This window comes from Antedon mediterranea, chromosome 3 (assembly GCF_964355755.1).
Source record: "Antedon mediterranea chromosome 3, ecAntMedi1.1, whole genome shotgun sequence".
NCBI lineage: Eukaryota > Metazoa > Echinodermata > Crinoidea > Comatulida > Antedonidae > Antedon > Antedon mediterranea.
Genome location: NC_092672.1, coordinates 14,301,395 through 14,324,952, shown reverse-complemented (window position 1 = coordinate 14,324,952; position 23,558 = coordinate 14,301,395). Strand labels below are relative to the sequence as shown.

The 23,558-nt window shown below is 33.4% G+C and overlaps 1 protein-coding gene and 1 pseudogene across 2 annotated transcripts; one reads left to right on the top strand and one right to left on the bottom strand.

Annotated features, from left to right (window-relative positions):
* The first annotated feature begins 1,370 nt into the window (after nucleotides 1-1,370).
* On the top strand, nucleotides 1,371-23,557 carry LOC140044934 (coiled-coil domain-containing protein 150-like). 2 transcript variants are annotated; one of them, XM_072089639.1, is made up of 23 exons: nucleotides 1,371-1,470; nucleotides 5,017-5,409; nucleotides 5,761-5,928; nucleotides 7,609-7,677; nucleotides 7,802-7,918; nucleotides 8,829-8,937; nucleotides 10,157-10,200; nucleotides 10,988-11,080; nucleotides 11,734-11,912; nucleotides 12,179-12,263; nucleotides 13,129-13,221; nucleotides 13,654-13,815; nucleotides 14,101-14,292; nucleotides 14,783-14,845; nucleotides 15,104-15,402; nucleotides 16,319-16,412; nucleotides 16,851-17,020; nucleotides 17,104-17,263; nucleotides 18,495-18,656; nucleotides 18,934-19,100; nucleotides 19,956-20,097; nucleotides 20,783-20,926; nucleotides 22,185-23,557. In XM_072089639.1, exons 2-23 carry the CDS (start codon nucleotides 5,053-5,055, stop codon nucleotides 22,254-22,256), a joined length of 3,141 nt encoding a protein of 1,046 aa, XP_071945740.1. In that variant the 5' UTR covers nucleotides 1,371-1,470; nucleotides 5,017-5,052; the 3' UTR covers nucleotides 22,257-23,557. The 2 variants fall into 2 exon arrangements, with proteins under 2 accessions (XP_071945740.1, XP_071945741.1); XM_072089640.1 differs by having other exon boundaries at nucleotides 1,446-1,470; nucleotides 5,025-5,409.
* LOC140045694 (5S ribosomal RNA) lies at nucleotides 19,273-19,393 on the bottom strand (annotated as a pseudogene).
* Nucleotide 23,558: the final 1 nt, after the last annotated feature.

The following is a 23,558-nucleotide window of genomic DNA, read 5'->3' as shown; positions in this document are numbered from 1 at the left end:
CATGTCACTCCCATGAAACATCATATGGAATAATCGGCGTCTATTTCCATTAGATTATTCCCCCTCCCATTGAATAAACAACTTTCTTCCAATAAATGTCCACCTAAAAACCACCTAAACAATAAACAGCCCAGGCCGTTTTTTCAATAAATACGGTACTTTAAATCTAGCACATCTAGGGTCTAGCGTGCTGTTAAACAGAATAATCGGTTAAAAACGGGTGTTTCGAAACTAGAGACCAGAGACCAGAGACCCGAGACCCAATACGAAAAGGGAGACCTAAATATACGAAAAGGGAGACCCACGTACGAAAAGGGAGACCCCACTATACGAAAAGGGAGACCCCACTATACGAAAAGGGAGACCCCACTATACGAAAAGGGAGACCCTAATATACGAAAAGGGAGACCTAAATATACGAAAAGGGAGACCCAATTATACGAAAGGGAGACCCAAATATACAAAATGGGAGACCCAAATATACGAAAAGGGAGACCCACTATAAGAAAAGGGAGACCCACTATAAGAAAAGGGAGACCCCACTATACGAAAAGAGAGACCACACTATACGAAAAGGGAGACCCTAATATACGAAAAGGGAGACCCAAATATAGGTCTCCCTTTTCGTATTGGGTCTCGTGTCAGGTCTCTGGTCTCGGGTCTCTAGTTTCGAAACACCCGTTAAAAACAGATGATTTCATTTTTACAGAAACCGGTCCTATATATTTGTCTACTTTTGGATGGGGGGGGGGGGGGGGTAGTTGACCGGGGGGTAGTTGACCGGGGGGTAGTTACCCGGGGGGTAGTTATCCTAAGGGAGTAGTTGTCCTAAGGGGGTGGTTGTCCGGGTCCGGGGGGTAGTTGTCCGGGGGGTAGTTGTCCGGGGGGTTGTTATCCTAAGGGGGTAGTTGTCCTAAGGGGGTAGTTGTCCGGGGGGGTAGTTGTCCGGGGGGGTAGTTGTCCGGGGGGGGGTAGTTGTCCGGGGGGTAGTTGTCCGGGGGGTAGTTGTCCTAAGGGGTAGTTGTCCGGGTGGTAAACATCCGGGGGGTAACTGTCTAGGGGGTAGGTGTCCTAGAACCCTGTGTAACAGGTTTTTTTTTTTTTGGGGTGGGGTAGGGGTGGGGGTTGGTGTTGGTGTCATTTGCAATTACCATTTTCGCACCCCAGATATTTAGAATTATTAGTTATTACTCACAAAACTAAAAATATAAATTTTGTACGACAAAACCGTTGGTGGCGCTGTTTAGGGCCACATTTTGGGGATCTGGCATTATTTTTCCCAATCTGGCATTATTTGAGACAGGATACGGCATAATTTAAATTTTATCGCTGGCAACGCTGACCCAGCGTTCCAAAATTAATCAAAACAAAAAGGAGGAAGAGAAAGGTGTAATTCAAAAAAAAGGAGGCGATAATTTAAAATTTTGTAGAGCCTAAGCCTAGGCCTAGACCTATCTAGAATTTGAAAACGTAAGCAGAAGAGGTAGTAGGTTAAATCAAAGATTTAAACAGACTAGGTCTCTAGTTAGTTAGGTTCTAGGCCTGCTAGGCTTACTAGTACTAGGCTAGGCCTCTAGGCTCTAGTACTGAATCCGGGACAATTCGGCCCTGAGACGATTCGGCCCAGGACTATTGGGCCGAAACGTCTCACTTCAGAGCAAATTCATATTCATTTTTTGGGGGTATTTATCAAGTTTTTAAAGGTGTTTAACAATCCGTATTTATTGATATTGACAATGTTGATATAATATAGGCTTAAATAAATTACAAAAAAAAACCGTAATTTTATAATCAATTTATTACTTCGAAAACTTTGTAATTTGTTTATTTCGTGCATTCGCCAAGCGGCCAACAGAGGGCAATATTTTCAAAATATTTGTTTTATTGTATCTTTTATATCCCTATACTACCTCATAATCTCTCTGAAAATAAAAAAAGCTTATTTTATACTTATAACATGCATATCGAACAACGCCGTGGTTAGGATTCCGGCACCGGAACTCAACTGCCCACCGTTAGGGAATCCGACACGCTATTGCGCATGCCCAGAGCTCTGGGAAGTGAATAAAAGCTTGCAGTGCAGTGCCACACCACGGAGAGTCGGAGTGTTATATATATATTTTCTGTAGCCTAGATAGTCGTTGCGCGAGCGATGGATGAAACTTGGCGTATGCCATACATGAATTAATAATTAAAATACGACTACGCCACGCGTTAAAATAATTATAATGATATTAATAAGTATCAGTATCTATCTAAGAATCGTAATGCTGTTTTTAGCGTTGCGACCCTGACTTCCCGAACAGTTTTTTCACATCCACGCGGTGGCTGCCGTCAAAAAATCAACTTGGGATTGCATGTTGTTATGTACAGTATAATGCGTTATGAAAAATCATAAAACTAGTCATGTAATTATATAATTCATAATGATATGAAGTTTATATATGAATGAAGCAACCACTTTTTAATTACAAAATAAATACTATAGGCCCACTGGTCACGTTTAACTGGTAGCCCTAGCCTAGATTAGTGGATCCCATATTAGTAGACATCTAGGCTAGTTCGCCGTGTGGCGCAGCTATGAATGATCCATCGCTGTTGATAAGTATAGAGAGACGTGTATGAGGTATAAAAACCTCCATGGTATAGAGTCGCCGATTACCTCGATCTGGGCATGCGTAATAGCGTGTCGGATTCCTTAACGCTGTGCAGTTGAGTTCCGGTGCCGGAATCCTAACCACGGCGATCAAACAATGCCAATAAATTAAGTGTGGCGAATTGTCTCGGAGCCGAATCGTACCAGGACCATTTTCACACACCAGATATTGGGAATTATTAGTTACACACACAACTAAAAATATAAGTTTTGAACGGCCTCATTTTGTGTCAGTTGGGGTTTTACAGACGTTTTTTAGACATGCAACCGTTGCTCGCGCTGTTTAGGGCCACACTTTGGGGATTTGCCATTATTTTTCCTAATCTGGCATTATTTGAGACAGGCTTGCTACGGCATAATTAAAATGTTATCGCTGGCAAAGCTGCCGTTGCCCTAGTACTAGCTAGCTCTACTGATTGACAGACGATCGGGGCACTCTCAATCCTTAAGGAACCTATATGGATTTGCCTAAAATGGTCATCGCGGTTCACTACTGTATGTTCAGTTCTACATTTGGCCCCTGTATTGGATCAATGCATTTGAAAAGCCTGTCTGTGCACCCTCGATCCTTAAGTCAACCATGGGTAACTTCTGGATACTCTATGGGCCATACATGCCCTTTACTGGAGATACCTGGATGTTTGTCATGTATGGAAAAAGCTATCATATTGATTTACCCAAATGAACCTTTAGGGTACTCTATGGCCTATAAATGGGCTTTGCATCGGATATATACAGTATCGATCGAACTGTGGGTCCTTTGCATTTGGTCCATGTGAGAAAAGTATTCAATAAATCTTTAAGTAAGTAAACCCCAAGACATACAGTATTAACACTGTATAATGTGGTCCAATAACTTCTGACCATTCTGCTTCACTTTCTGAAAGACATTGATTGTACTGTACATTCAGTTAATTGGAATTACTAGATGGTACGCTCGCTTCGCTCGTACCATCTAGGTCGTGTCCACAGATGGTTCTCTAATACACAGTAATTTCAGCGTAAAAAATGTACGTACCGCAGGACTATAGTACATTGTCGTTTACAGAAACGAATAAATAGACACGATGATTTATGTAAAATTAGCACCCTGGGAATTAGGCCTTGTCTTAAAAATGAATCCAATTTTTTTATTTGAACTCATTTAAACAAGCCCAATTTGTGTTTTGTATAATAACATTAGAGTTGGAGGATGGAGATGAGGATGGGAAGAACAATTTTTAAATATATTCTCTATCCACTCAGTAACGAAATATTGTTTTAAATGTTTATTAGGCCTATCAATAATATACCACTAAACACAGTAAAACATTTACGATTTATAAAACTTTTTAAAAATTGAAATAGTAAAGTACATGTAATGATACACCACTACGACGTTTATATTTTTAAAAATTATTAATTAATACAAACGTTGAGAAGCAACTGTCAGTAATCTACCCATAGTCACAGTAATAAATGTTCTTTGTATATTTTGTTTATATATCTAACAGTAACCACATTCACAGTAAGACAATTTCGATTCAAATGGCGACCAAAAATGGTTAATACGTACAATATTTACAATATTGTCAAAGTATTGCAATACTATATATAAGTTTTATTCTCCAAGGGCCCATAAATTTACCTACTTGTGTTAAACCAAGGGCTCATAAATTTAACTGGGAGTCTGAGAGATTGGAATGTTCCATTCATCGCAAATCAATACATTTGTATAAACGTATATTAAATCTATCAAAATAGTATTTTTTAAATTGGCGTGTCTTCAACATTATGATACTGTGCTCGAGCTGTTCAACCAGTTTTCAGCTATTAAAAACAATTATCGTAGGAGGAGATAGGAAAATGTGAAATAGATTATTGGAGTTATTGCTTCGAGTAATTAAACACCAGGGTCAGTGCTCTCTTTAAATTAAGATATAATATATATGTTAACAAAACACCCACCGCATGCCAGCACACCTCCACCCCTAAACCCCTCCCCCACCCTCATACTGTACCTCTTTGAATTAATCTCCACCCCGATAGGCTCTCTACAGGATTTTAATACAATAATCAAAATGTGCATTATGGCAAGTATAAACATATATATTGTGAACAATGTGACATTAAAATTGCCTCTCTATGACAAATATTTATTAATTTATGTTTATATATAATATAGAATAAACTTATTAAATTATGTCAAAGGTCAATAACCACAACTTCTGGTCATTTTCAAGTGATATCATCTGTTAAACTGAATATAAATGTATATATTGGGAACAATTTACTCCTAGTTTTAATTCTTTCCAACCTGCCGTTACTTAGATATGGCGAATGTTTTATTAAAAATTTATAATATACATTTTTTCTTCCAGTTTTATAGCTAGTATTTCTAAAATAAAATCAGAAAAATGCCACGAACCACAATTCCGCCATCAAAATCTTACAATATGAAAGCTAACGATGGAAAAGCAATGAAAGCACTTGAAGAAAAACTAAAAGCTGCAGAAACGGAAACTGTTAACTTAGTAAGACAGCTAGAACATGTGGGATTTGATTGCAGTCAAGGTGATCAAAGCAGCCAACATACCAAGCCACTGTCTCCCTTCATAGCCAAGACTGGAGATGCAGAGATTTTACAGAGGAATTATGAAACCTTAGTTAGCAGAGTTTGTCGTAATGAAAGCACGCTGCAAACCCTAAAATTAAACCTGTGTAATATCCAAGCTCAGTGTCATTTAAGAAGTGAACAAGCTCAATATAATAAGGTTTGCTCATTCATAGAATCATGATTATTTCTAATATTTTTAATAACAATTTCCCTCCCGCCTCCCCCCCCCCCTTAAAATATTGTAAAATTTTAGTTTAAAATAGGCATTACCTCCACATCTAGTTACTTCCGTACTATTAGAGGTTTGTTTTCACTCCTGTATATGTGTGACCTGCCTACAATTTTGATAGCTACACTATTCTGTTGATTTGATGATTTTCTTAAATTTATGAACAAAGATAATTTACTTGATTTATCATTGTACACATTTAAACAAATAAATAAAGAATCATCAGTTTTATAAACTAAATTATTTTTATCTTACAATTTCTTTTTACCAATTCTGCAGGAAAAATTACAGTCAATTAATGAATCTCATGAAAATGAGAAGAAAAAATTATTGAAGGACTTGGCCACAGCTAGAAAGGAATCCAAAGAAAACATGGTGAAGAGACAGGAGGCTGAAGAGGCGTGTAGAAGGCTGTCTTCTGCCCTAGAGCAGTCAGTACAGGCCAAGGTAACAACCTATATAAACCCATGACAGAACATGTTTTATTAAAATAGTTATATTTATCAAGCTTGTTTAATGTTTTCAAGAGTAGACATTTCTTGCATATTTGGTTTTTATACTCCGCTTGTTAAAACAAGGCAATCTAACAACAGGGTGCTGAGTTCTGCAGATCATATGGTTTATCTGTGGATGTTACACAATCAGTTCCATGCCCCTTAACAGACACCGCGCTACAGAGAATATGTACTGTTATTGGTATTTGATCAAGATCATTCATAAGATCAATGACTGTTTCGAGTTCCTATCTTGGGAAGGTGAGCTCAGCATTCTGTTAGGTTAGATAGAGGTTTAGGTTATCTTATATTGCCTTGGTTAAATCTTAAAGGACAACTTTACTGGGAACCATATTTTGACAACTTATTAGGATGTACGATTTCAGAACAATTGCAAGATTTACGATTTCATAGCGCACACTCATCATAGCTGTTGCTGTAAATTTAAAGACACTTGACACAATTTTTGACATTTTGTAAAAATAATGCCTTTATATATAACTTTAAAAACATTAAACCAGGTCATTTCTTGTGTTATACTGCTACGTATATATCACTGGTATATTTTATTCAATTCAATTATATAAATACAAAATACATTCATAAAATTTAGCAGCAGGAAAAACAACGGAAAATGATTACAATAAAAAAATTTAACATATTACAAATTTAACTCATAATTAACTGTACTATGATAAGGAACTAGTCTTGTCACGCACCGTTTTACAAATAATGTCACGTTTCCTGTCAGCATTGCGGGTATAATATTTATGAATAGCATTACCTCAAGGTGGAAGAAGTGGGAACAACTTAGAGTTGGGATTCAAAATGGATTTCGCAAAGGACATATAAAGATCTGTACGCCTTTCACTAAGGCTCTTTGGGCGCAACACAATCAAAGCATTATTGTATGAGTTATAATTTCTTCTTAACAAAACAAAAAGCATGTTTCTTAACTTGCTCAATTGCGCTAATATGGTTTGATTTCAAACCTCCATTCCAAACAGCTTATTCTAACACCGGTCTAAATAATACAGTTTACCGTTTCCCTTCATTATCATAGACGCAACATGTTTGGCCCATTTTAAGTCGGACTGTAATACAACACTTAAACAAAGTAACAAACTCTACACTGATAATAGATTTGTCTTCGAGAATATAACTAGGGGGGAGAGGGGGGATTTTTTGAAAAGCAGATGTCCATAATGTGACATTTCTTTGGATTCAATTTAATATTACTTTGTTTAGACCAAGCTAAAAGATTATTAGCACAGATTGTAAGATTAGACATTTTACGAAACTTCAAAGTTTTCCGTTAATAAATTAACATATTAAAGCAAATATTCTTCAAGAAACACCAGATTTTACAACATGCCTTGTGTGTGCAAGAAAACTAGTTCACACTAAAAGTGTTTTTATATTTAAATTCATACATGCAGTAAATACAAAAACATTTTAAAATCCAGATTTAAGATATACTGCTATATGGTAGACCTACCTGTAACTATTTTAATCATTTTACATTCAGCAAAATTGGGTTGAATATACACAATACAGATCATACTTGTTGAAACATTATTTATTGAATCCTTCTTTTATTGATACTAGTAATTTAATATATTTATATTTTCAGACTGAACTTGCTTTAAACTATGAGGATCTTAGGATCAGTAAACAGAAGCTTAATAAACAACTTGGAGAGGTAGTATATCTGTATAGTATTTGTTGATTGATTCTCTTAGCATGCACTATAATATTCTGCATCTTCATCGGTTTTTTTTAATTATAACACACCTGATTGTACAGTACATTTCATGTTTTTTTAGACAAGAGAAGAATTAGCAAGAGAGTTATCGCTAAGGAACAGCTTAGAGCAGTCTCACAATGCACTGATGGAAAGACTGCAACAATTAGAAACTACTGCCCATCAGGAAAGGAAAGAGGTAATCTGCTACAATAAATAACATTAAAATATATCAAACAGGCTACTTTTGAAAACTGACCATGCACTAACTTCAAATGTATTAAGGGATATGCCAAGTACTGTATAATTTTCCAACAAAAGTGGCTTTACATACCTAGAAGTGAAAGGCCATTACTAAATGAATGATGCGCCTCATGCAGTACTGTCAAAAGCCTGTTTCCTATTAAAGTTAACTTTCATTAAGTTTTAACATTCAAGTTGAAAAATTATAATAAGGAAGATCTCGCCAGATATTTACACAATTTTTAAATCATTGTTAAAGTTTAGATAGTTTAACCTTAGTTTGACATTTCTCATTGCATTGTCAGGAAACGTGGCCATGGAGTGTTTCAAAACCCTGGCCGCCCACACTCAACTGAGACTGCATAAATAGCTTTGAAAGATTAGAACTTAAAAGTATAAAACTCTGTCATGCTTCGAGAGTTCAAGAAATATTTGGGCATACCATATTTATTCCAATAAATATTTATTGTTCAGTAAGGTTTTTAGATGCATTTACAGTATTTGAGGGAGGAATTTTTTATTGGGTGTAATTTGGTAACATGTATAATCAAATACATTCAGTACAATGAATTCTACTACCTAGAATATGTTATGATACCAGCAATCTGTGTCAAATCATTGAATCTTGTTGACACAACTCGGCATAGTTTAAGTTATAACTGAAAACAGGCCCAATGAAAACCATTTACTGGCTTGTTTCAGCCTACAGTATGTAATTCAACTGTAGGTATTCAATCAATCGTCAATCAATCATTCGATTTATATAGCGCCATTCCAACAGTCATTGCTCATGCCGCTGAATTCACAGTTTCAGTGGATAATACATTTACTAATGTTCGTTTGTAATGGTTTTCCTTCATTTTCAGATAGAAAGTTTTTCTAAAAGCTGTGCGATTTTGAAAGATGAAGGTATAAATTTAAATAAGGAAAAAATTTATATTCAGAATTTACTTGAAAAGTCAAGGATGGAAATAGGTAAGTCAGCAACCATTGCTATTTCTTGTTTTATTTTAAAAATACATTTTATGTTTTTGTATGTTTTTTAATCATTAGATATTTCAAAATAAAATTGCTTTGTAACAAAACACTGCAAAAAATTAATTATAACCAATGCAAAATTGAAATTAAAACATACTAGTAGTCTATTTGATTATTTAAGCTTGTTTTACTGTCGACATTGCATTATGTAAAGTTACGTTGAGTTGACCGGATTCAACGATTTTACAGGAAAACTGGGTAAAAATTAAAGTTAAAAATTGTGAAAATATGCAATCATTGAAGTGTACCGGAGTTCAACTTCAACGTTACGGTCGTTAAAACTGGTCAATCAAATGATTCACAAATTACGTCATTGCTGTTTGTGAAAAAAATAGGTACACGCTGACAATTTTTTTTACAACACGACTATGTTTTTTACTTTTTTTGTACACTTTAAGATCTGATCATTTCAAAGTAAAAAGTGTAAGTCAAGCTAAAATTTAAAAAAATTTAATTTTGTTTGTTAGTATCTCTTTAGTGTAAGAATAGATTAAGATATTGGCAAAAACATGTCCTAAGGCTGGATTGAAGAATCAATTTTCATGCGGGCCTGTTCTTGGTTTTGCAAAACTTCATGTCCGCGTGTCCCAGTAACATGCTCGAGAGACATAAGAAACTATGAACGATCATAGTGTGTAAATATTAGCAGTCCGGCTTGATCATCGTTATCGTTATTTATTTTCAACTTTTACAATTTGAAATTTTAATGTTCAAGGAAAACATAAATGTAAACCACTTATTAAGTTTTGTATTAAAGCTCAAGCCCAGAGTTTGCAACACTAATGTATAAAAACTAATCAAATTGATTCTTGCATACTGTACACCAGAGTTTGCAACACTAATGTACAAAAACTAATCAAATTGATTCTTGCATACTGTACACCAGAGTTTCGGTCGCTTAATGATATTTTCAAGTTTATAGCGCTAGAGGCATTACAGTATATGGCATTGCTCTAAAATTAGGTAGGGGTTTAAAGTATTGATGATAACAAATGACTGGTAACTGACATCTAGTCTGGTATGGTATCACAAAGATACCCTATTCTGAGTTTGGTACTAGGATAGCATTTACAGAGTGGTATCACAAATATATAGACGTAGGATTATCACATCACATGAGTAAGTTTTAAAGATTTTTATTTTATTATTTTCATAGCTACAAAAGAAAAGCAGATTATAAAACAAATTGAGGAGATGCAGGTAAATACTAGTAGTATCTTTTTAAACAATCTTTGTATTTTAAGAGATGTTTCAACTGAGCGAGGGCTTTACGAAAATAATGCTCAAAGGGTATTATTGTTTTTATATCTTGATAGTCATTAGTTTGCCAGCTATGATCCTTATATTTATAATCTATCAATTTCCTTTTAAAACATGCATAGTGGATTCCATTTCATTTGATTGAAGTATTATGGGTAACAAATTTTATCTTTCACTGGATGAATTTATTTGTACCATTTCACAAATATAAAATATTCTTTTTGTGTTATAACACACCTACTGTGAAATATGTCCATCAACAAACGACCAACATGTTCCTTGGCCTAACATAGCCTATATAAAAAAAAAGCTAGGCCACTGAAACTTAACTACAGTAGCTTAGACTGTTTTTTTAACATCTGGTATAGTAATATCATACTAACGATCTAAAGCTAATTTAGTACCTTTTTGGTCTGGTACATTCAGTATTGCTTTCCAAAAAGGTTGGTTACGATCAACTGCCATTTTGAATGTTATGGTTTATATGCTAAAGGCAAGGACAAAATGGGCAGCGCTATTGGATTCATATTAAGTCATTAGTTTTATATTATATGGCAGTAAAATATCTTTGTAGTTGAATCACAATCAGCAGCATGCATAAACATTGTACAATGACTGCTAAGCAACATCTCATGTGTAAGATAAAATTCTGTAAAATAGCACAGGGTCCATAAATAAACCTAAAAGGCCACACATGTCAGCAGTTTTTAAATGTTATCAATTTCAGTTGTTTCTTACTAATCTTGAACATTTGAAAGCAGAAAACAAGACTTTAAAAATACAACTTGATGAATTGACCAAACATACCCACAATATGAAGGTAATCTACTGTACTACGGTACTCTAATGTTATGTTTTTCATTATTTTATATTGAAAACACCAAAACAGTGTTAAAATTAGCATTAGAAATAAAATGTGTACAGTTTCAAGTGTGGTTCTCAATTGGATGTGACATAGTACAAATGTACAATGCAAGTAATTTGACCAGTATGTTAGGTGTGATCAGTAGTTCGAGATCAATGCTTGTCACATAACAATTGTGTTCTAAAGCCGATTTTCCACTAGGCGAATTTGTTCGCGCGAATCGAAGGCGTCAGCTAATACGCATGCGTAGAGAAGGATGTGGAAGATGTAAACATGAATACACATGCGTACAAGCTGGCGCTTTCGATTCGCGCGAACAAATTCGCCTAGTGGAAAATCGGCTTTAGGCAAGACACTAAACTGCCTCTCTCCACCCGGGTGTACAAATAAATGGGTACCTGGCAGGGTGACACAGCTTCATGTTTATTACTAGCTGCAACAGTTAGTGCTTACAGATTTTGAGCATTGTGTGCTGTATAAGATTCACATATTATCATTTTCATCGTTTAACACAAATACAGCCAAAAATATTTTTAAAATTAAGTTCTACATAAATTAAAACATTTGAGGTTATTAATACAATAATTTATTTTTTTTTTATACTGTAGTTTGCATTGGAATCTGCAGAAAATGAAAAACAAAGCTTGATGGGTAGATTACAACAAAGTGAATCTATACAACGAGAAGCAGTAGAAAATGAAAATCAAAAATTAAATGATATTATTAAAAATTGTGAAAATCAACTAGAGAAGCAAATTGAACGGGAAAATTTGATGAAACAAGAAAAGTAAGATCATGCCCTCTAGCTAATTTTAGGTAACAGCAGTGTTATCTACAGAATTTTATAATATATGCTGTATTGTTTGAGACTTTAGGCCGATTTCATGTGAAAACAAATTGGTTTTCATGCTAAAGATAAGGTTTTATCAATTTCTCTGTTGTTTGTACATTTTCCAACTGACATAAATTCTTAATTAATCTATTATGCTAAGAAGCCTGTATTACTGTATTAATCAACATTGCTTTGTTTTTCCTTTTTCTTGAAATAAACAGTGAAAAGTTAAAACTAGTTTTAGAAGAGAAAGAATCCAGATTCCATGATCAACAAGAATTCTATACTTCCAAGATAAAAGATTTGGTATGAACAAAAATACTTTGTTTTTAATTTTCACTTTGCACAAAGGGTTAATGTTGCCAGAAAGCTCTGCAATTAATTTCTTCCTGTTTTACTTTATCATTTAATTATAGATGTTTGCTTATCTTTTTTGTATCTCCATTGAGATCAGCTTCTGATACGCACAGCATTGTCATTTTGTATCTCCATTGAGATCCAGCCACTGATACCCACAGCATTGTCATTTTGTATCTCCATTGAGATCAGCTTCTGATACCCACAGCATTGTCATTTGTATCTCCATTGAGATCCAGCCACTGATACCCACAGCATTGTCATTTGTATCTCCATTGAGATCAGCTTCTGATACCCACAGCATTGTCATTTTTTAGTAATTTGCTCTTTGATTTATTTTTTTTTAAACTTTTAAATTTGAATATCAGGGAAAAAAAAGTTTAATCAGCTTATTAAAGTAGTGTTGTTTTTTGTATTTACAATTACAAAATCATCCTACTATGAAGTAATATATTACTTGTTATTAATATTTGAATCAGCATCAGCCATTCTTTGGTTGTACAGTCTATTTTAGTAGTCTCTCAATACCAGATTCTCTGAAAACCAGAAAGAAATGTAATTTAATATCAATGTGGTTGATAATACCATCATTATACATAATAGCTGGGCAAAGTTTGACAGCCTCGTTTTTACATTGAGCATTCACATTCATTTTGTTATTTGCGATTTTTGAAATAAAAGACACATTTAATGATCAAAGACATTTAGATACATTTTAAATAGTATCATCATTTCATAATAATATTAACATGAGTACTGAGTAAATACTTTATTCCGCTTGCCATACTTATGTTCTGTATAAATCTTACTGTAGGAGAATTCAGCACAGGTTTTGAATGAACAGCTTGAAGCACATAAGAACGATAGAAACACAGTCATTCAAGACAAGCAGTCGTTACTAGATGAGGTATATCAATTTTAATATTACTGTACGTTCTACTTGGCTGGCTCAAAATGTCTAATAACATTCAAATTTATTACTTCCGCCAAGGACCCAGTGATCCCAAAATTTGTTTGAGGTAAATGTCAATATTTGATTTTGGGAGCAATTCTGAGATTTGACTATTTCACTGGTGTGGTTTATGGGTTTTGACTGGATGACTGAGGGTTATGTAAAGAACTTGAATCAATCTGAAATAAACGGTACGATGCCTCTTGCCACCAGCATATGCATCAGCCACAACGTCATCTGCACATTCTGCGTTAAGCTGACACTGATTTTGATCTCCAATTTTCTATTTCTTGCATTTTAAGTAACACAAAATATAGTGTAAATTTCTGAAATATTACATCAGACAAGGTTATTTCTTTAATAACTTGTTTTTCTTCATTCTGAAAGGTAAACTTTGCAGTAGATGGAATGTCTGCTGAGCATTCTAGAATGCAGCAGGAACTAGAAGAGGCAAAGATAGAAATGTCAACAATAACAAATGAGAAATGTCACTTACAGCTTGAAATAGACAAATTACTTGACAGGATTAACTTCCTTGAACAGCAACAGGTACTACATGTTACTACTCAAATAAAGTAGCCAACACAGCGTAACAACACAGCCACTCTATTCCCATTGAAGAGAGTTGACTCTCAATCTTCTACTACATTCTAAGTTGTCTTTCATCAGTGCCTACAAAATAATATCAGATCTATATTTTTCATAAAAAATGTCCTATAATTGCACAAACTATAACATTTTAAAAAAAAGATATGTTTATTTCGCTAAATAAAATTTAATATTTTAAGGGGTTGCTTAAGTAATTACTTAATTACTTAATTTTCATTTTATCAGTCTTCTCAAATAACAGTTGAGAGTTCACTAGTTGAATTGTCAGATAGTAAAAACCAGCTGGCGTATGAAAATGGCCGTCTACAAAGCCAACTCATGCACTTAAAACAACAGATTGCAGCCATAACAGATGCTAGGTCAGAGGTCACTCATCTAAAGAGAACCAATGCTGCCCTTCAAAGTAAAGTAACATCAGTAAGTTTTGATTAGACTATTCTTAAAGATATTATTGCCCCCCCCCCCCTTAAAAAAATGTTTAAATGTCACATAATATTTATTATCTTTGATAAAAAACTGAAAAAAACAAAAATTATTTACCTGAAAACTGAAAAGGCAAAAAATAGTGGTGTTATTATAAACTTTGTTGCAAAGGTATATATTTTCTGATAAATAACAGACATTTAAAACCTGGAGCAACAACATTTTTCTTTTGTATTGAAAAGGGAAAAATACATATATTTTGTGACATATAAAGTAGATTTTAGGTATTGTACCATTTGTCTTGTGTGACCATTAGGTCATTGACATACTGAATCCCTGGTTGAACAAGTTATCCCCTACAGATTTTTCAATCTTTATTTTTTAATTTTCAAGAAATTCAATGCATTTTAAAGTCATGAATTCCAGATACAGTACTGGTATCACTATTCCACAATAACATTTTGTGTTTTATTTGTGTGCATAGTTAAGTTCTGCATTAAGTATGGTGAATGTTGATCAGAAAAAAATGGATAACAAGTTAAAGCAGGTATTTTTTTTTTTACTGTATTTATATGTGAATATTTTTCAAAAACATTTCACCCTATTGGAAAGTCTCTAATAGAAAAGAATGGGTTGCTTTCAAAAATTAACATAAACACACACCCCTTTGGCCTTTAGCATTCTTCTCCCCATTCCTTCTTATTTTTAACGGTTGATTAATTAATTTTTTTTTTTTCAAATTTTGTGAACCGAAAAGTTCTTTTTCAGTTAACTCTTCTGTGCTTGATAATTGTTTGTGTTTTAGTTAGTAGCAACTGAAAAACAAAAAGATCTTGAAATAAAAGAAGTAAAGAAAAGTCGAGATGAAGTAATAAACGAGAATGACATGTTTCAAGAACAACTTAAAAAACAAGATTATCAACAGCAAGAAAAGATACAACATCTACTAAACAAATTACAAGCTGCAAAACAGAATAATTCCAAGATGGCTGCCACCATCAAGAGTATTATGCAGTCACATAGCAAACTACAATTACTGCTAGAGAAACTGCAAAAAGAATTGGGCAAAAAGGATGCAGAAATAGCAACTTTTGAGAATGGAAAGTAAATAATATTGTAATATTTGATATGTAGATTTTTAAGATGTCAGAATGGTAGTTGAGTTGATTTCATAAAACTAGACCCATTTGTACTTGGATGATAAAGATTGATGATAGCTATATTAATATGTATTTCTTTTTTTCATCCTAGAACTACATTATAGGATAGCCATTTATGGTGCTTGATAATAATATCCAATCCAATCAAATGACTTCATAATTAGTAAGAGCAATTAAATTCATTCATTCATTTATTTTGGATAGAACATTCATATAAAAAACATACAAAACAACAAAAAGAAAACAAATTTCACCAGGAAAGTAACAAGAACATCTTCTACAAAACCAAACTAAAATATCCTATAATATTCATTTGCACCAACCAACCAACCAGGTTGGATTGTAGAAGTACATTAACTATGGTTTGAATTATAATATTACAACTGTCATGAATTCTGTTCTTAAAACTATGGATGAAGTTTCTCCAATATTTATAAAATGAGGGAACGATATTCATCATCATGTTTGCGCTATTGTAACTAGAGGCAACTTAGGGAGCTTATACATAGCCCATTGTTAAATAATAACAACACTACAATTATTTTTATTGTTCTTATTGATCATGTCATTTGATTGGGTTTTAAACAATATTGTTTTATCAAAGACATAAATGGTTATCATATTCTAGAATTAAAAAATAATTTTTGTTTGTTTATGTATGTTTATCTATTTTTCTAGTATGTTGCAGTCTTAAAATGTTTGATTTTGTTGGAAGTGTTGTCATTAATGTTTCCTATTACTGTATGAACCATCAATGGTGTGCTTTCCCTATTTGTGTTTAACCAGCTCCATGGTTAAACCAGGTACATGTTAAGCCAATTGCATATCAACTTTACTAAACAGTGTTTATATTTTTAAAGACAAAAGTATGAAGAATCCTTGAAACTGATCAGTGATGACATGATAGTCCTTCAAGAACAACTTGTTTCCATGGAAACTGGCCAGTTGGACAGAGTTAGTATTAATTTTTTATATTTCTCTCTATCTGGATATAGAATATTGTTATTGTTCACTCTGTATTTGTACAATTTCCTAATAAAATAAATAATAAATAAAATATGCACAACTGGAAAAAAAACAACAAAAAAACACAGTGCATTATATCAGTCATACCACCTCAATATTGTTTCTGTGTACACTATCAAACTTCATGGAATAAACAAATTTGATGTGCCCATATATGGACATGATGATGTCATATCACTAAATTATTGGTAGTGTAGTGTATATCATTTATACCACCTCAATATTGTTTAAAGTTCGGTCTTCACTATCAAACTGCATCGGACAAAAAATGTGATGTGCCCATATATGGAAACTATAATGTCATCACTATACTTGTGTGAATGTTTTGTTATTCTATTCCTGTTAATATTATTTTGTATGACTTAGGTAGCACCATTAAAATCAGAGTTAGAAGCTGAAAGAACTGAGAAAACTAGCTTGCTTTCCCAACTTGACAAATTACATACAATGAATGAGACACTCCAAAACACACTTAATAAGAAAGATATTGAAGTGCAATCAAAACAACACCAACTAAAGCAGATCCAGCAGACAAGGTACAGTACACACTATCTACAGTACTTTCACTTTTCAACACAATACTGAAAAAAAAAACTATTATAAAATATATATTTTTCAGAAAACGAGAGAAAGAAGTAGCAGCAAAAGATATTCAAACTTTAAAAGAAAAAATAGTCAAAATGCAATTAGGAACAGATGCAGAGAATGAAAAAGAGAAAAAACAAGCCTCTAGAGAGATAAACAGATTACGACAAGCCAACCAGTTATCACAATTAAAGGTAATGTAATTAGATTTAGTCTGGGATGGCTAATTATGTATGATGTGATCATTATTTTGATATAAAGTTTGCGTTACACCACATTATGTAGTTCTGAAAAGAACTGTAAAGTTTCTTGGCGTTTCGATCAATACACTTTGAGAAGCTCAACGGTTCTTTTTAGGACTACATACAATCTTTATATCAACATATTGATTTTGCTATGCAAACCTTCAAGAACAACCACGTCAAGGGTTCAAGAAGATGGAGGACAAGTTTCAAAATGGACATCTGCAATTACAGAACTAGCTGTCAGGATGTTTCAAAATGTTGTTGTATGCCTCTGGTACCCTATAGCGGTGGCCTAATTGATGGTCATTGTTGATACCCTATAGTGGTGGCCTAATTGATGGTCATTGTTGATACCCTATAGTGGTGGCCTAATTGATGGTCATTGTTGATACCCTATAGTGGTGGCCTAATTGATGGTCTTTGTTGATACCCTATAATGGTGGCCTAATTGATGATCATTGTTGATACCCTATAATGGTGGCCTAATTGATGGTCATTGTTGATACCCTATAGTGGTGGCCTAATTGATGGTCATGCTTACTCTATGTTCTAGCACTTCACATTTGTTTGATTTGTAAGATTGTGACTAGTCTTGGTATATTATGTAACTCTTCTTATTTCATAAGATGGTATATAAATCTATAAAACCCTGGTGAAAATTAAATTGAGTTAGATAATTAGTTATTGACGATTATTATTGTTAGATACATAAACACAAATAAACTTTATTACTGACAGTTGCTTCTCAACGTTTGTATTGATTAATAATTACAAAAAAAAATATAAATGTCGTAGTGGTGTACCGTTACATGCTAATTTACGATTCAATCAACTATGAAAGTGAAAGTTTCAACAACTATGTTTATGGGTACATTATTTATAAAACATGAAAACAAATAAATTTCATTACTGTCTCACTTCCCCATCCCTAATCTTACAAAACACAAATTGGGTTGAGACCCATCTAGTTTTAATTAATATTGCTTTGCCTGTCAATCTCAACCTTTTTACAGACATCTTTTTTTTCAACTTTACTCAACTATTTAATGTAACCTAATTAATAATCAATGTCATGAGATACAAGATCGATTTATTGGAAAAAATATAAACACCTTTATTATTTATTGGTTATGATTTGTATGCCTTAATGTTGCAAATCTATTCTAATGTTGATTAACAGATAACAGATTTGAACTCGACATGTGAACAACAAAAATTGAAAATACAAGAAATGGATGAAACAAATAACAAACAAAAACTAAGAATCATTGGGCAGAAAACTCAACTGCAACAATGTCATAATAAAAGAAAACAATCACAAGACACAAATAAGAAAATTGAGGTATGGATAATTTATTTGTTTTTCTGTGAATCAAACAAACATTTAAATTGTAGTTTTAGCACTGGCATTAGTATTCTGGAATTTTCGTGGTCACTACATGAGCTGTCTACCGAGCTGGAAAGTCCAATGTAAATATATCAGTTAAACTGTATGTGATGTAGAACAAAAATCAAACCATTGCTGTGACTGTTAATTTAATTTAATTTAGAGGGTTTTATCCATGTTTTTTTTTTGTTCTATGTTTTTGTCTTCTATATAATTCTTGTTATTCTTTTAGGAAATGAGTGTTGAGTTAGAAGAACTTGAGCAAGTTCGAAACCAGTATATTATGAAGAACTCTGAGCAAATGCAGACTATTGCTACGTTCCTAACACAGATTTCAGACCTACAAGCAGAGATACAAACAGTTGTTAAAGGACAATCTAATGTTGAGGACAAATTAAGGTAAATTTTTTTTTTTTTTTGTATTTTGTATTAATATTTGTCCTCAGTGAGGAAATTAGGCAATGAGAGTAAAGCATCTTGCCTAAGGATGCAATTAGTATGGTACAGGTAACCTCGAACCCATGCCTATCACATGCTAGTCCGATATTACCATTACACCATCACTCTCCAGTATATACAGCACCCGCCACGATTTCTAGACGGTCTCCCATCCAGAACGCAACCGGGCCCAACGTTGCTTAACTTCGGTGATCTGACGAGAACCGGTGTTTCAACGCAGTATGGCCGTATATATAAATCTTGCAAAGCACACAACCTGCACAGTAGTTAAAAGAATAATACAATTTAAATTATCTAAGATACTAAGGAGGTTATACAAAGAAACTAATGAGAAACCACATAAAGTATTATAACAATAATAATCTATTAAGATGGCTGCCAGATAGTTCACAATGCGGAATAATAAGATAGAATGCCAACATTTAGAACCCAAGTGGGTGAAGTCTGGTCTAATGGCAGAAAAAAGCAACTATATCTATAGACCAATGAACAAATATTATCTTTTTGAGGAGTAACACTCATGTTTTGTGTTATTGACCAGTTGACAATGACTTGCACCTCAACCCCTATTCCTTCTCCTATAGTATAGAAAACTGCTTTTGTTTTATGTAAAATAAATGTATGTTTTTTTTAATGGGATTTTGCTAATTTTGAAAAGTCTTTGTTTATTTTTTAGGGTTTACACTGCCAGTTATATAAGTTCAACAATTTGTCAAATGTAATAATGTCAATGAAAATGTGATCTAACTTTACACATATTTAATATAATAAATTATTATAAATTTTTTTTTTTAGAAAAAAAGAAGATCAATTTAAAGAAGAGAGGAGATTGCGACTAGACATAGAGAAGAAATATAGATTTATGGAAGAAGAGCTGTCAAAATTACGACATGAACATGACCAGTCTAAGAATGAATTACAACACTTATCTTTACAGGTTAATACTTTTGATCTTATTTTGGCACTAAATTTAATAATAATATTTTATTTCGTCAAGCACTCGAAATTTGTCTAAATTTAAAATAATATAATATGATAATAAAATATGATACCCAAAAGGGTAAAAAATACAATAAATACAAACGTCTCATAAAAAGGTTAAAGATGTGTTCAAAAGAATTACATAATTTGTTTTTATGATAGGAAAGCGAATTCTGCCACTTCTGTTAAAGACAACTTACTTATTTAAGACACTTGAAAGTGTTTCAGTCTGTAACAAGTTTGGTATGAAGAAAAGAATGATTGTGTATTAAGCAGCATTCTTTTATTTAAGTATAGCAAATCTTCCCTGGTTAACACAATAAAAAGTTCTTAATATTGAGTATATAAATTACAAATTATAAGTTTATTTTTTATTCAACTTCTCACTTACTCTAAACACCTAAAACGGTCTAGTCCAAATTGCACAGTGGCTGTGTTTGTTTGGACTAGTACACCGGGGTAACCCCTACTTGTCTCGAAAGATGAACTAGGTTTTTTAAAGTGCACACAAACTATGTGTACATTGGACCTACGGTTTATAGTCCTTATCCAAGAAGACTCGTTCTACCACCCGAACCCTTGCCGATGTTATGGCTACGTAATTACGGTTCTACTGTTTTAACTAATTGTTCTTGTTTTAGTTAAGTCGACAGACCCTGTCAAGATTAGCTGAGTTCTCTCAAGGTGAAAGTGTAAATTCAGACCATATGATGACCATAGAGAGGCAGTTGCAAAAAGAAAAAGATCATTCACATCTGATGGATGCAAGAATGAAGCGGATTATGGTAAGTATTGTAATTTTTTATATGTGTAATGGTACAAACAATTTCATAAAGGTTAAAATGTAACATTTCATTTTTCAACAAATGATATTATTTGTTCAATATAAAACATTTATTATTTATTTTATAACACATTGACTTTTAACGAGAGGCTAGGCAAAGGCATAAACTATTAAAAAATACACCACTTCCATTTTGGATGTGGAGTAGAACGATTATAGATGACACGGATTGATTTTCGACCAGCCTAGCCTCGTGTAGTGTATTCCGGTTGCTCACTGAGTAACAAGAATGAACCACACAAACAAAATTACATTCGCGTTGTACACCGAAATTGCACCCTTGATGACGTAATAATAGGGGTGAGGTAGTTATTGAATATCATGTGACCCACAATGAATGACAACTAAATAAATTTCTGTCATTTAATGGGATGATTATAGGTCACATGGCATGCAATAGTACGCACTATTAAACGATCGTTTAATATTACTTTTTTAAAGTGAACATTCAAATGATTTCTGTAAAGGCTGGATGCTCAAAACAATACACAAATCATAGTTTAAGGCTACAACCTGCACAATACTTGATGAGGCAGGGTTTCCAAATTGACATTTAAAAAGCAATAAATCTTACTCGGTTTAAAAAAAATGTACCTTTTATTCAATCTGATTCAAATGGCAGAAATTTATTTAGATGAACTTATATAAAACAAATAGTGAATGTTTTATATTCGTTTCGCCTCATTGAAATATAACCTTTCATCATTCACCTCGTGCCATTATTTGTACCATTACACTCATCATAAATTATTTGTATAATAGAAAGTTCTCCTATTTATTAATGCACAATTGTATGACATATTATATGACCCCGGGAGAGAAGTCCGTCATTTGTTTTGATATGCGTCATTCCAGGATGAGTTGACTCTTCCCTAATCATACCTTATGTATACCATGATGCACCTCTGCGTCAAAAAAGTGACCTACCTTTACATGAAAATGACACACCCATTTTAATATTAGTGATGGACCTTTTAGAGAATAATGACGCATCATGACTTTCCTTTTGTGGTACAATAATGGACATTGATTAAGTTTTTTACGCACCCCTGTGTCATTAATTATTTGTAAATGGTGCTACAAGTTTTAACAGTAGTTATTAATATTATGAGAATTAGATATACAAATGCTAAAGGGATATTTTTATGTTTATAAAATTGTGTGTATTTTATTTAGCTTTGACTTTAAATGTATTTTAGAATTCTAGTTCCCGATTTGTTGAAGATTTGGCATTAGATTTTGATGAATCTGTTGCTGCTGCCAGATATTAATGAAAGAAGATGAAGTCTACATAAGATGCGTGATGAACATAAAGTTCTTGATTTGGAAATTATATGAGGAGAGTTCTTTCACATTTTTACAGTCCTAATTAGTAATGTATACATGAAGCTAATTTTAAACACAAGATATCTCTACGTCTGTCCACGACAGTGTGTGTGTCTGAATGAACTAGTACATTAAACACAAGATATCTCTTATACGTCTGTCCACGACAGTGTGTGTGTCTGAATGAACTAGTACATTAAACACAAGATATCTCTTATACGTCTGTCCACGACAGTGTGTGTGTCTGAATGAACTAGTACACCGGGGTAACTCCCTACTCGTCTCGAAAGATGTACTAGGTTCTTTAAAGTGCACATTAGCCAGATGTACACTGGACCTACGGTTTATAGTCCTTATTCGAGAAGACTTGTTCTACCACCAGAACCATGGAGTGAGTGAGCCTCGAACCCTTGCCAATATTATGGCTATGGATTTCGATTCCACTGTCTTAACCGCTCGGCCACACTCACTCACTTACTTTTATATATATAAACACACAATAGGCATAGAACATTAATTCTAATAATATATATTATATTTCTTAACCTACTGTATGTACTGTATTACAAGAATGGGATAAGTAAAAGTAGCATCCAAGCTCGTCGCATTGCTTGTATCCTATAGGTGTACAAATGGGTACGTGGTAAAGGTCAGAACACAACTTGTACACAGAACACAGTGTACACATCTAGCTCGTGTGCACTTTAAAGAACCTAGTACATCTTTCGAGACGAGTAGGGGGTTACCCCGGTGTATTAGTACATCACAGCCACTGATCACCAACTGGGCCCTCTGGGAGATCAGTCTTTGACTAAAGAGATCACCCAGTATAAAGATAAAACAAACAAACAAACAAACAAACAATTTTGCTGATAACTGGCTGCAACATTATGGGATTTTAGAATGACTGGGGTAATAATGCCAAGCGCTTTAGAGGCTTTGTGCATTATATTTTATCACTTCTTGATATTAATGAAATTGTGTTGTATTGTTTTAATATTTAGGGAGAATTTATTTGATTTATGTTACCATATTACTATACACTAAAAAAAAAAGCCTCCCTCGAATAAATGTCCAAGATTGGATGATTATTTCCTATGAGAGCTGATATCAATCTTTCTTGAATTAAGACCTTGTATAAATCCTCTTAAGTCTCATACTGGAGAGATGATATCCATACAGTAATACAACTCCTCATTAAAACCCTCTAGTGTCGAAACTAATGAATACTTTATTACCATAATATA

Coding starts and splice junctions, on each gene's coding strand:
- LOC140044934 (XM_072089639.1), top strand. CDS start 5,053: ATGCCACGAACCACAATTCCGCCATCAAAATCTTACAATATGAAAGCT. Junction 7,919..8,828: donor CCCATCAGGAAAGGAAAGAG/GTAATCTGCTAC, acceptor CTTCATTTTCAG/ATAGAAAGTTTTTCTAAAAG. Junction 20,927..22,184: donor CAAGAATGAAGCGGATTATG/GTAAGTATTGTA, acceptor AATGTATTTTAG/AATTCTAGTTCCCGATTTGT.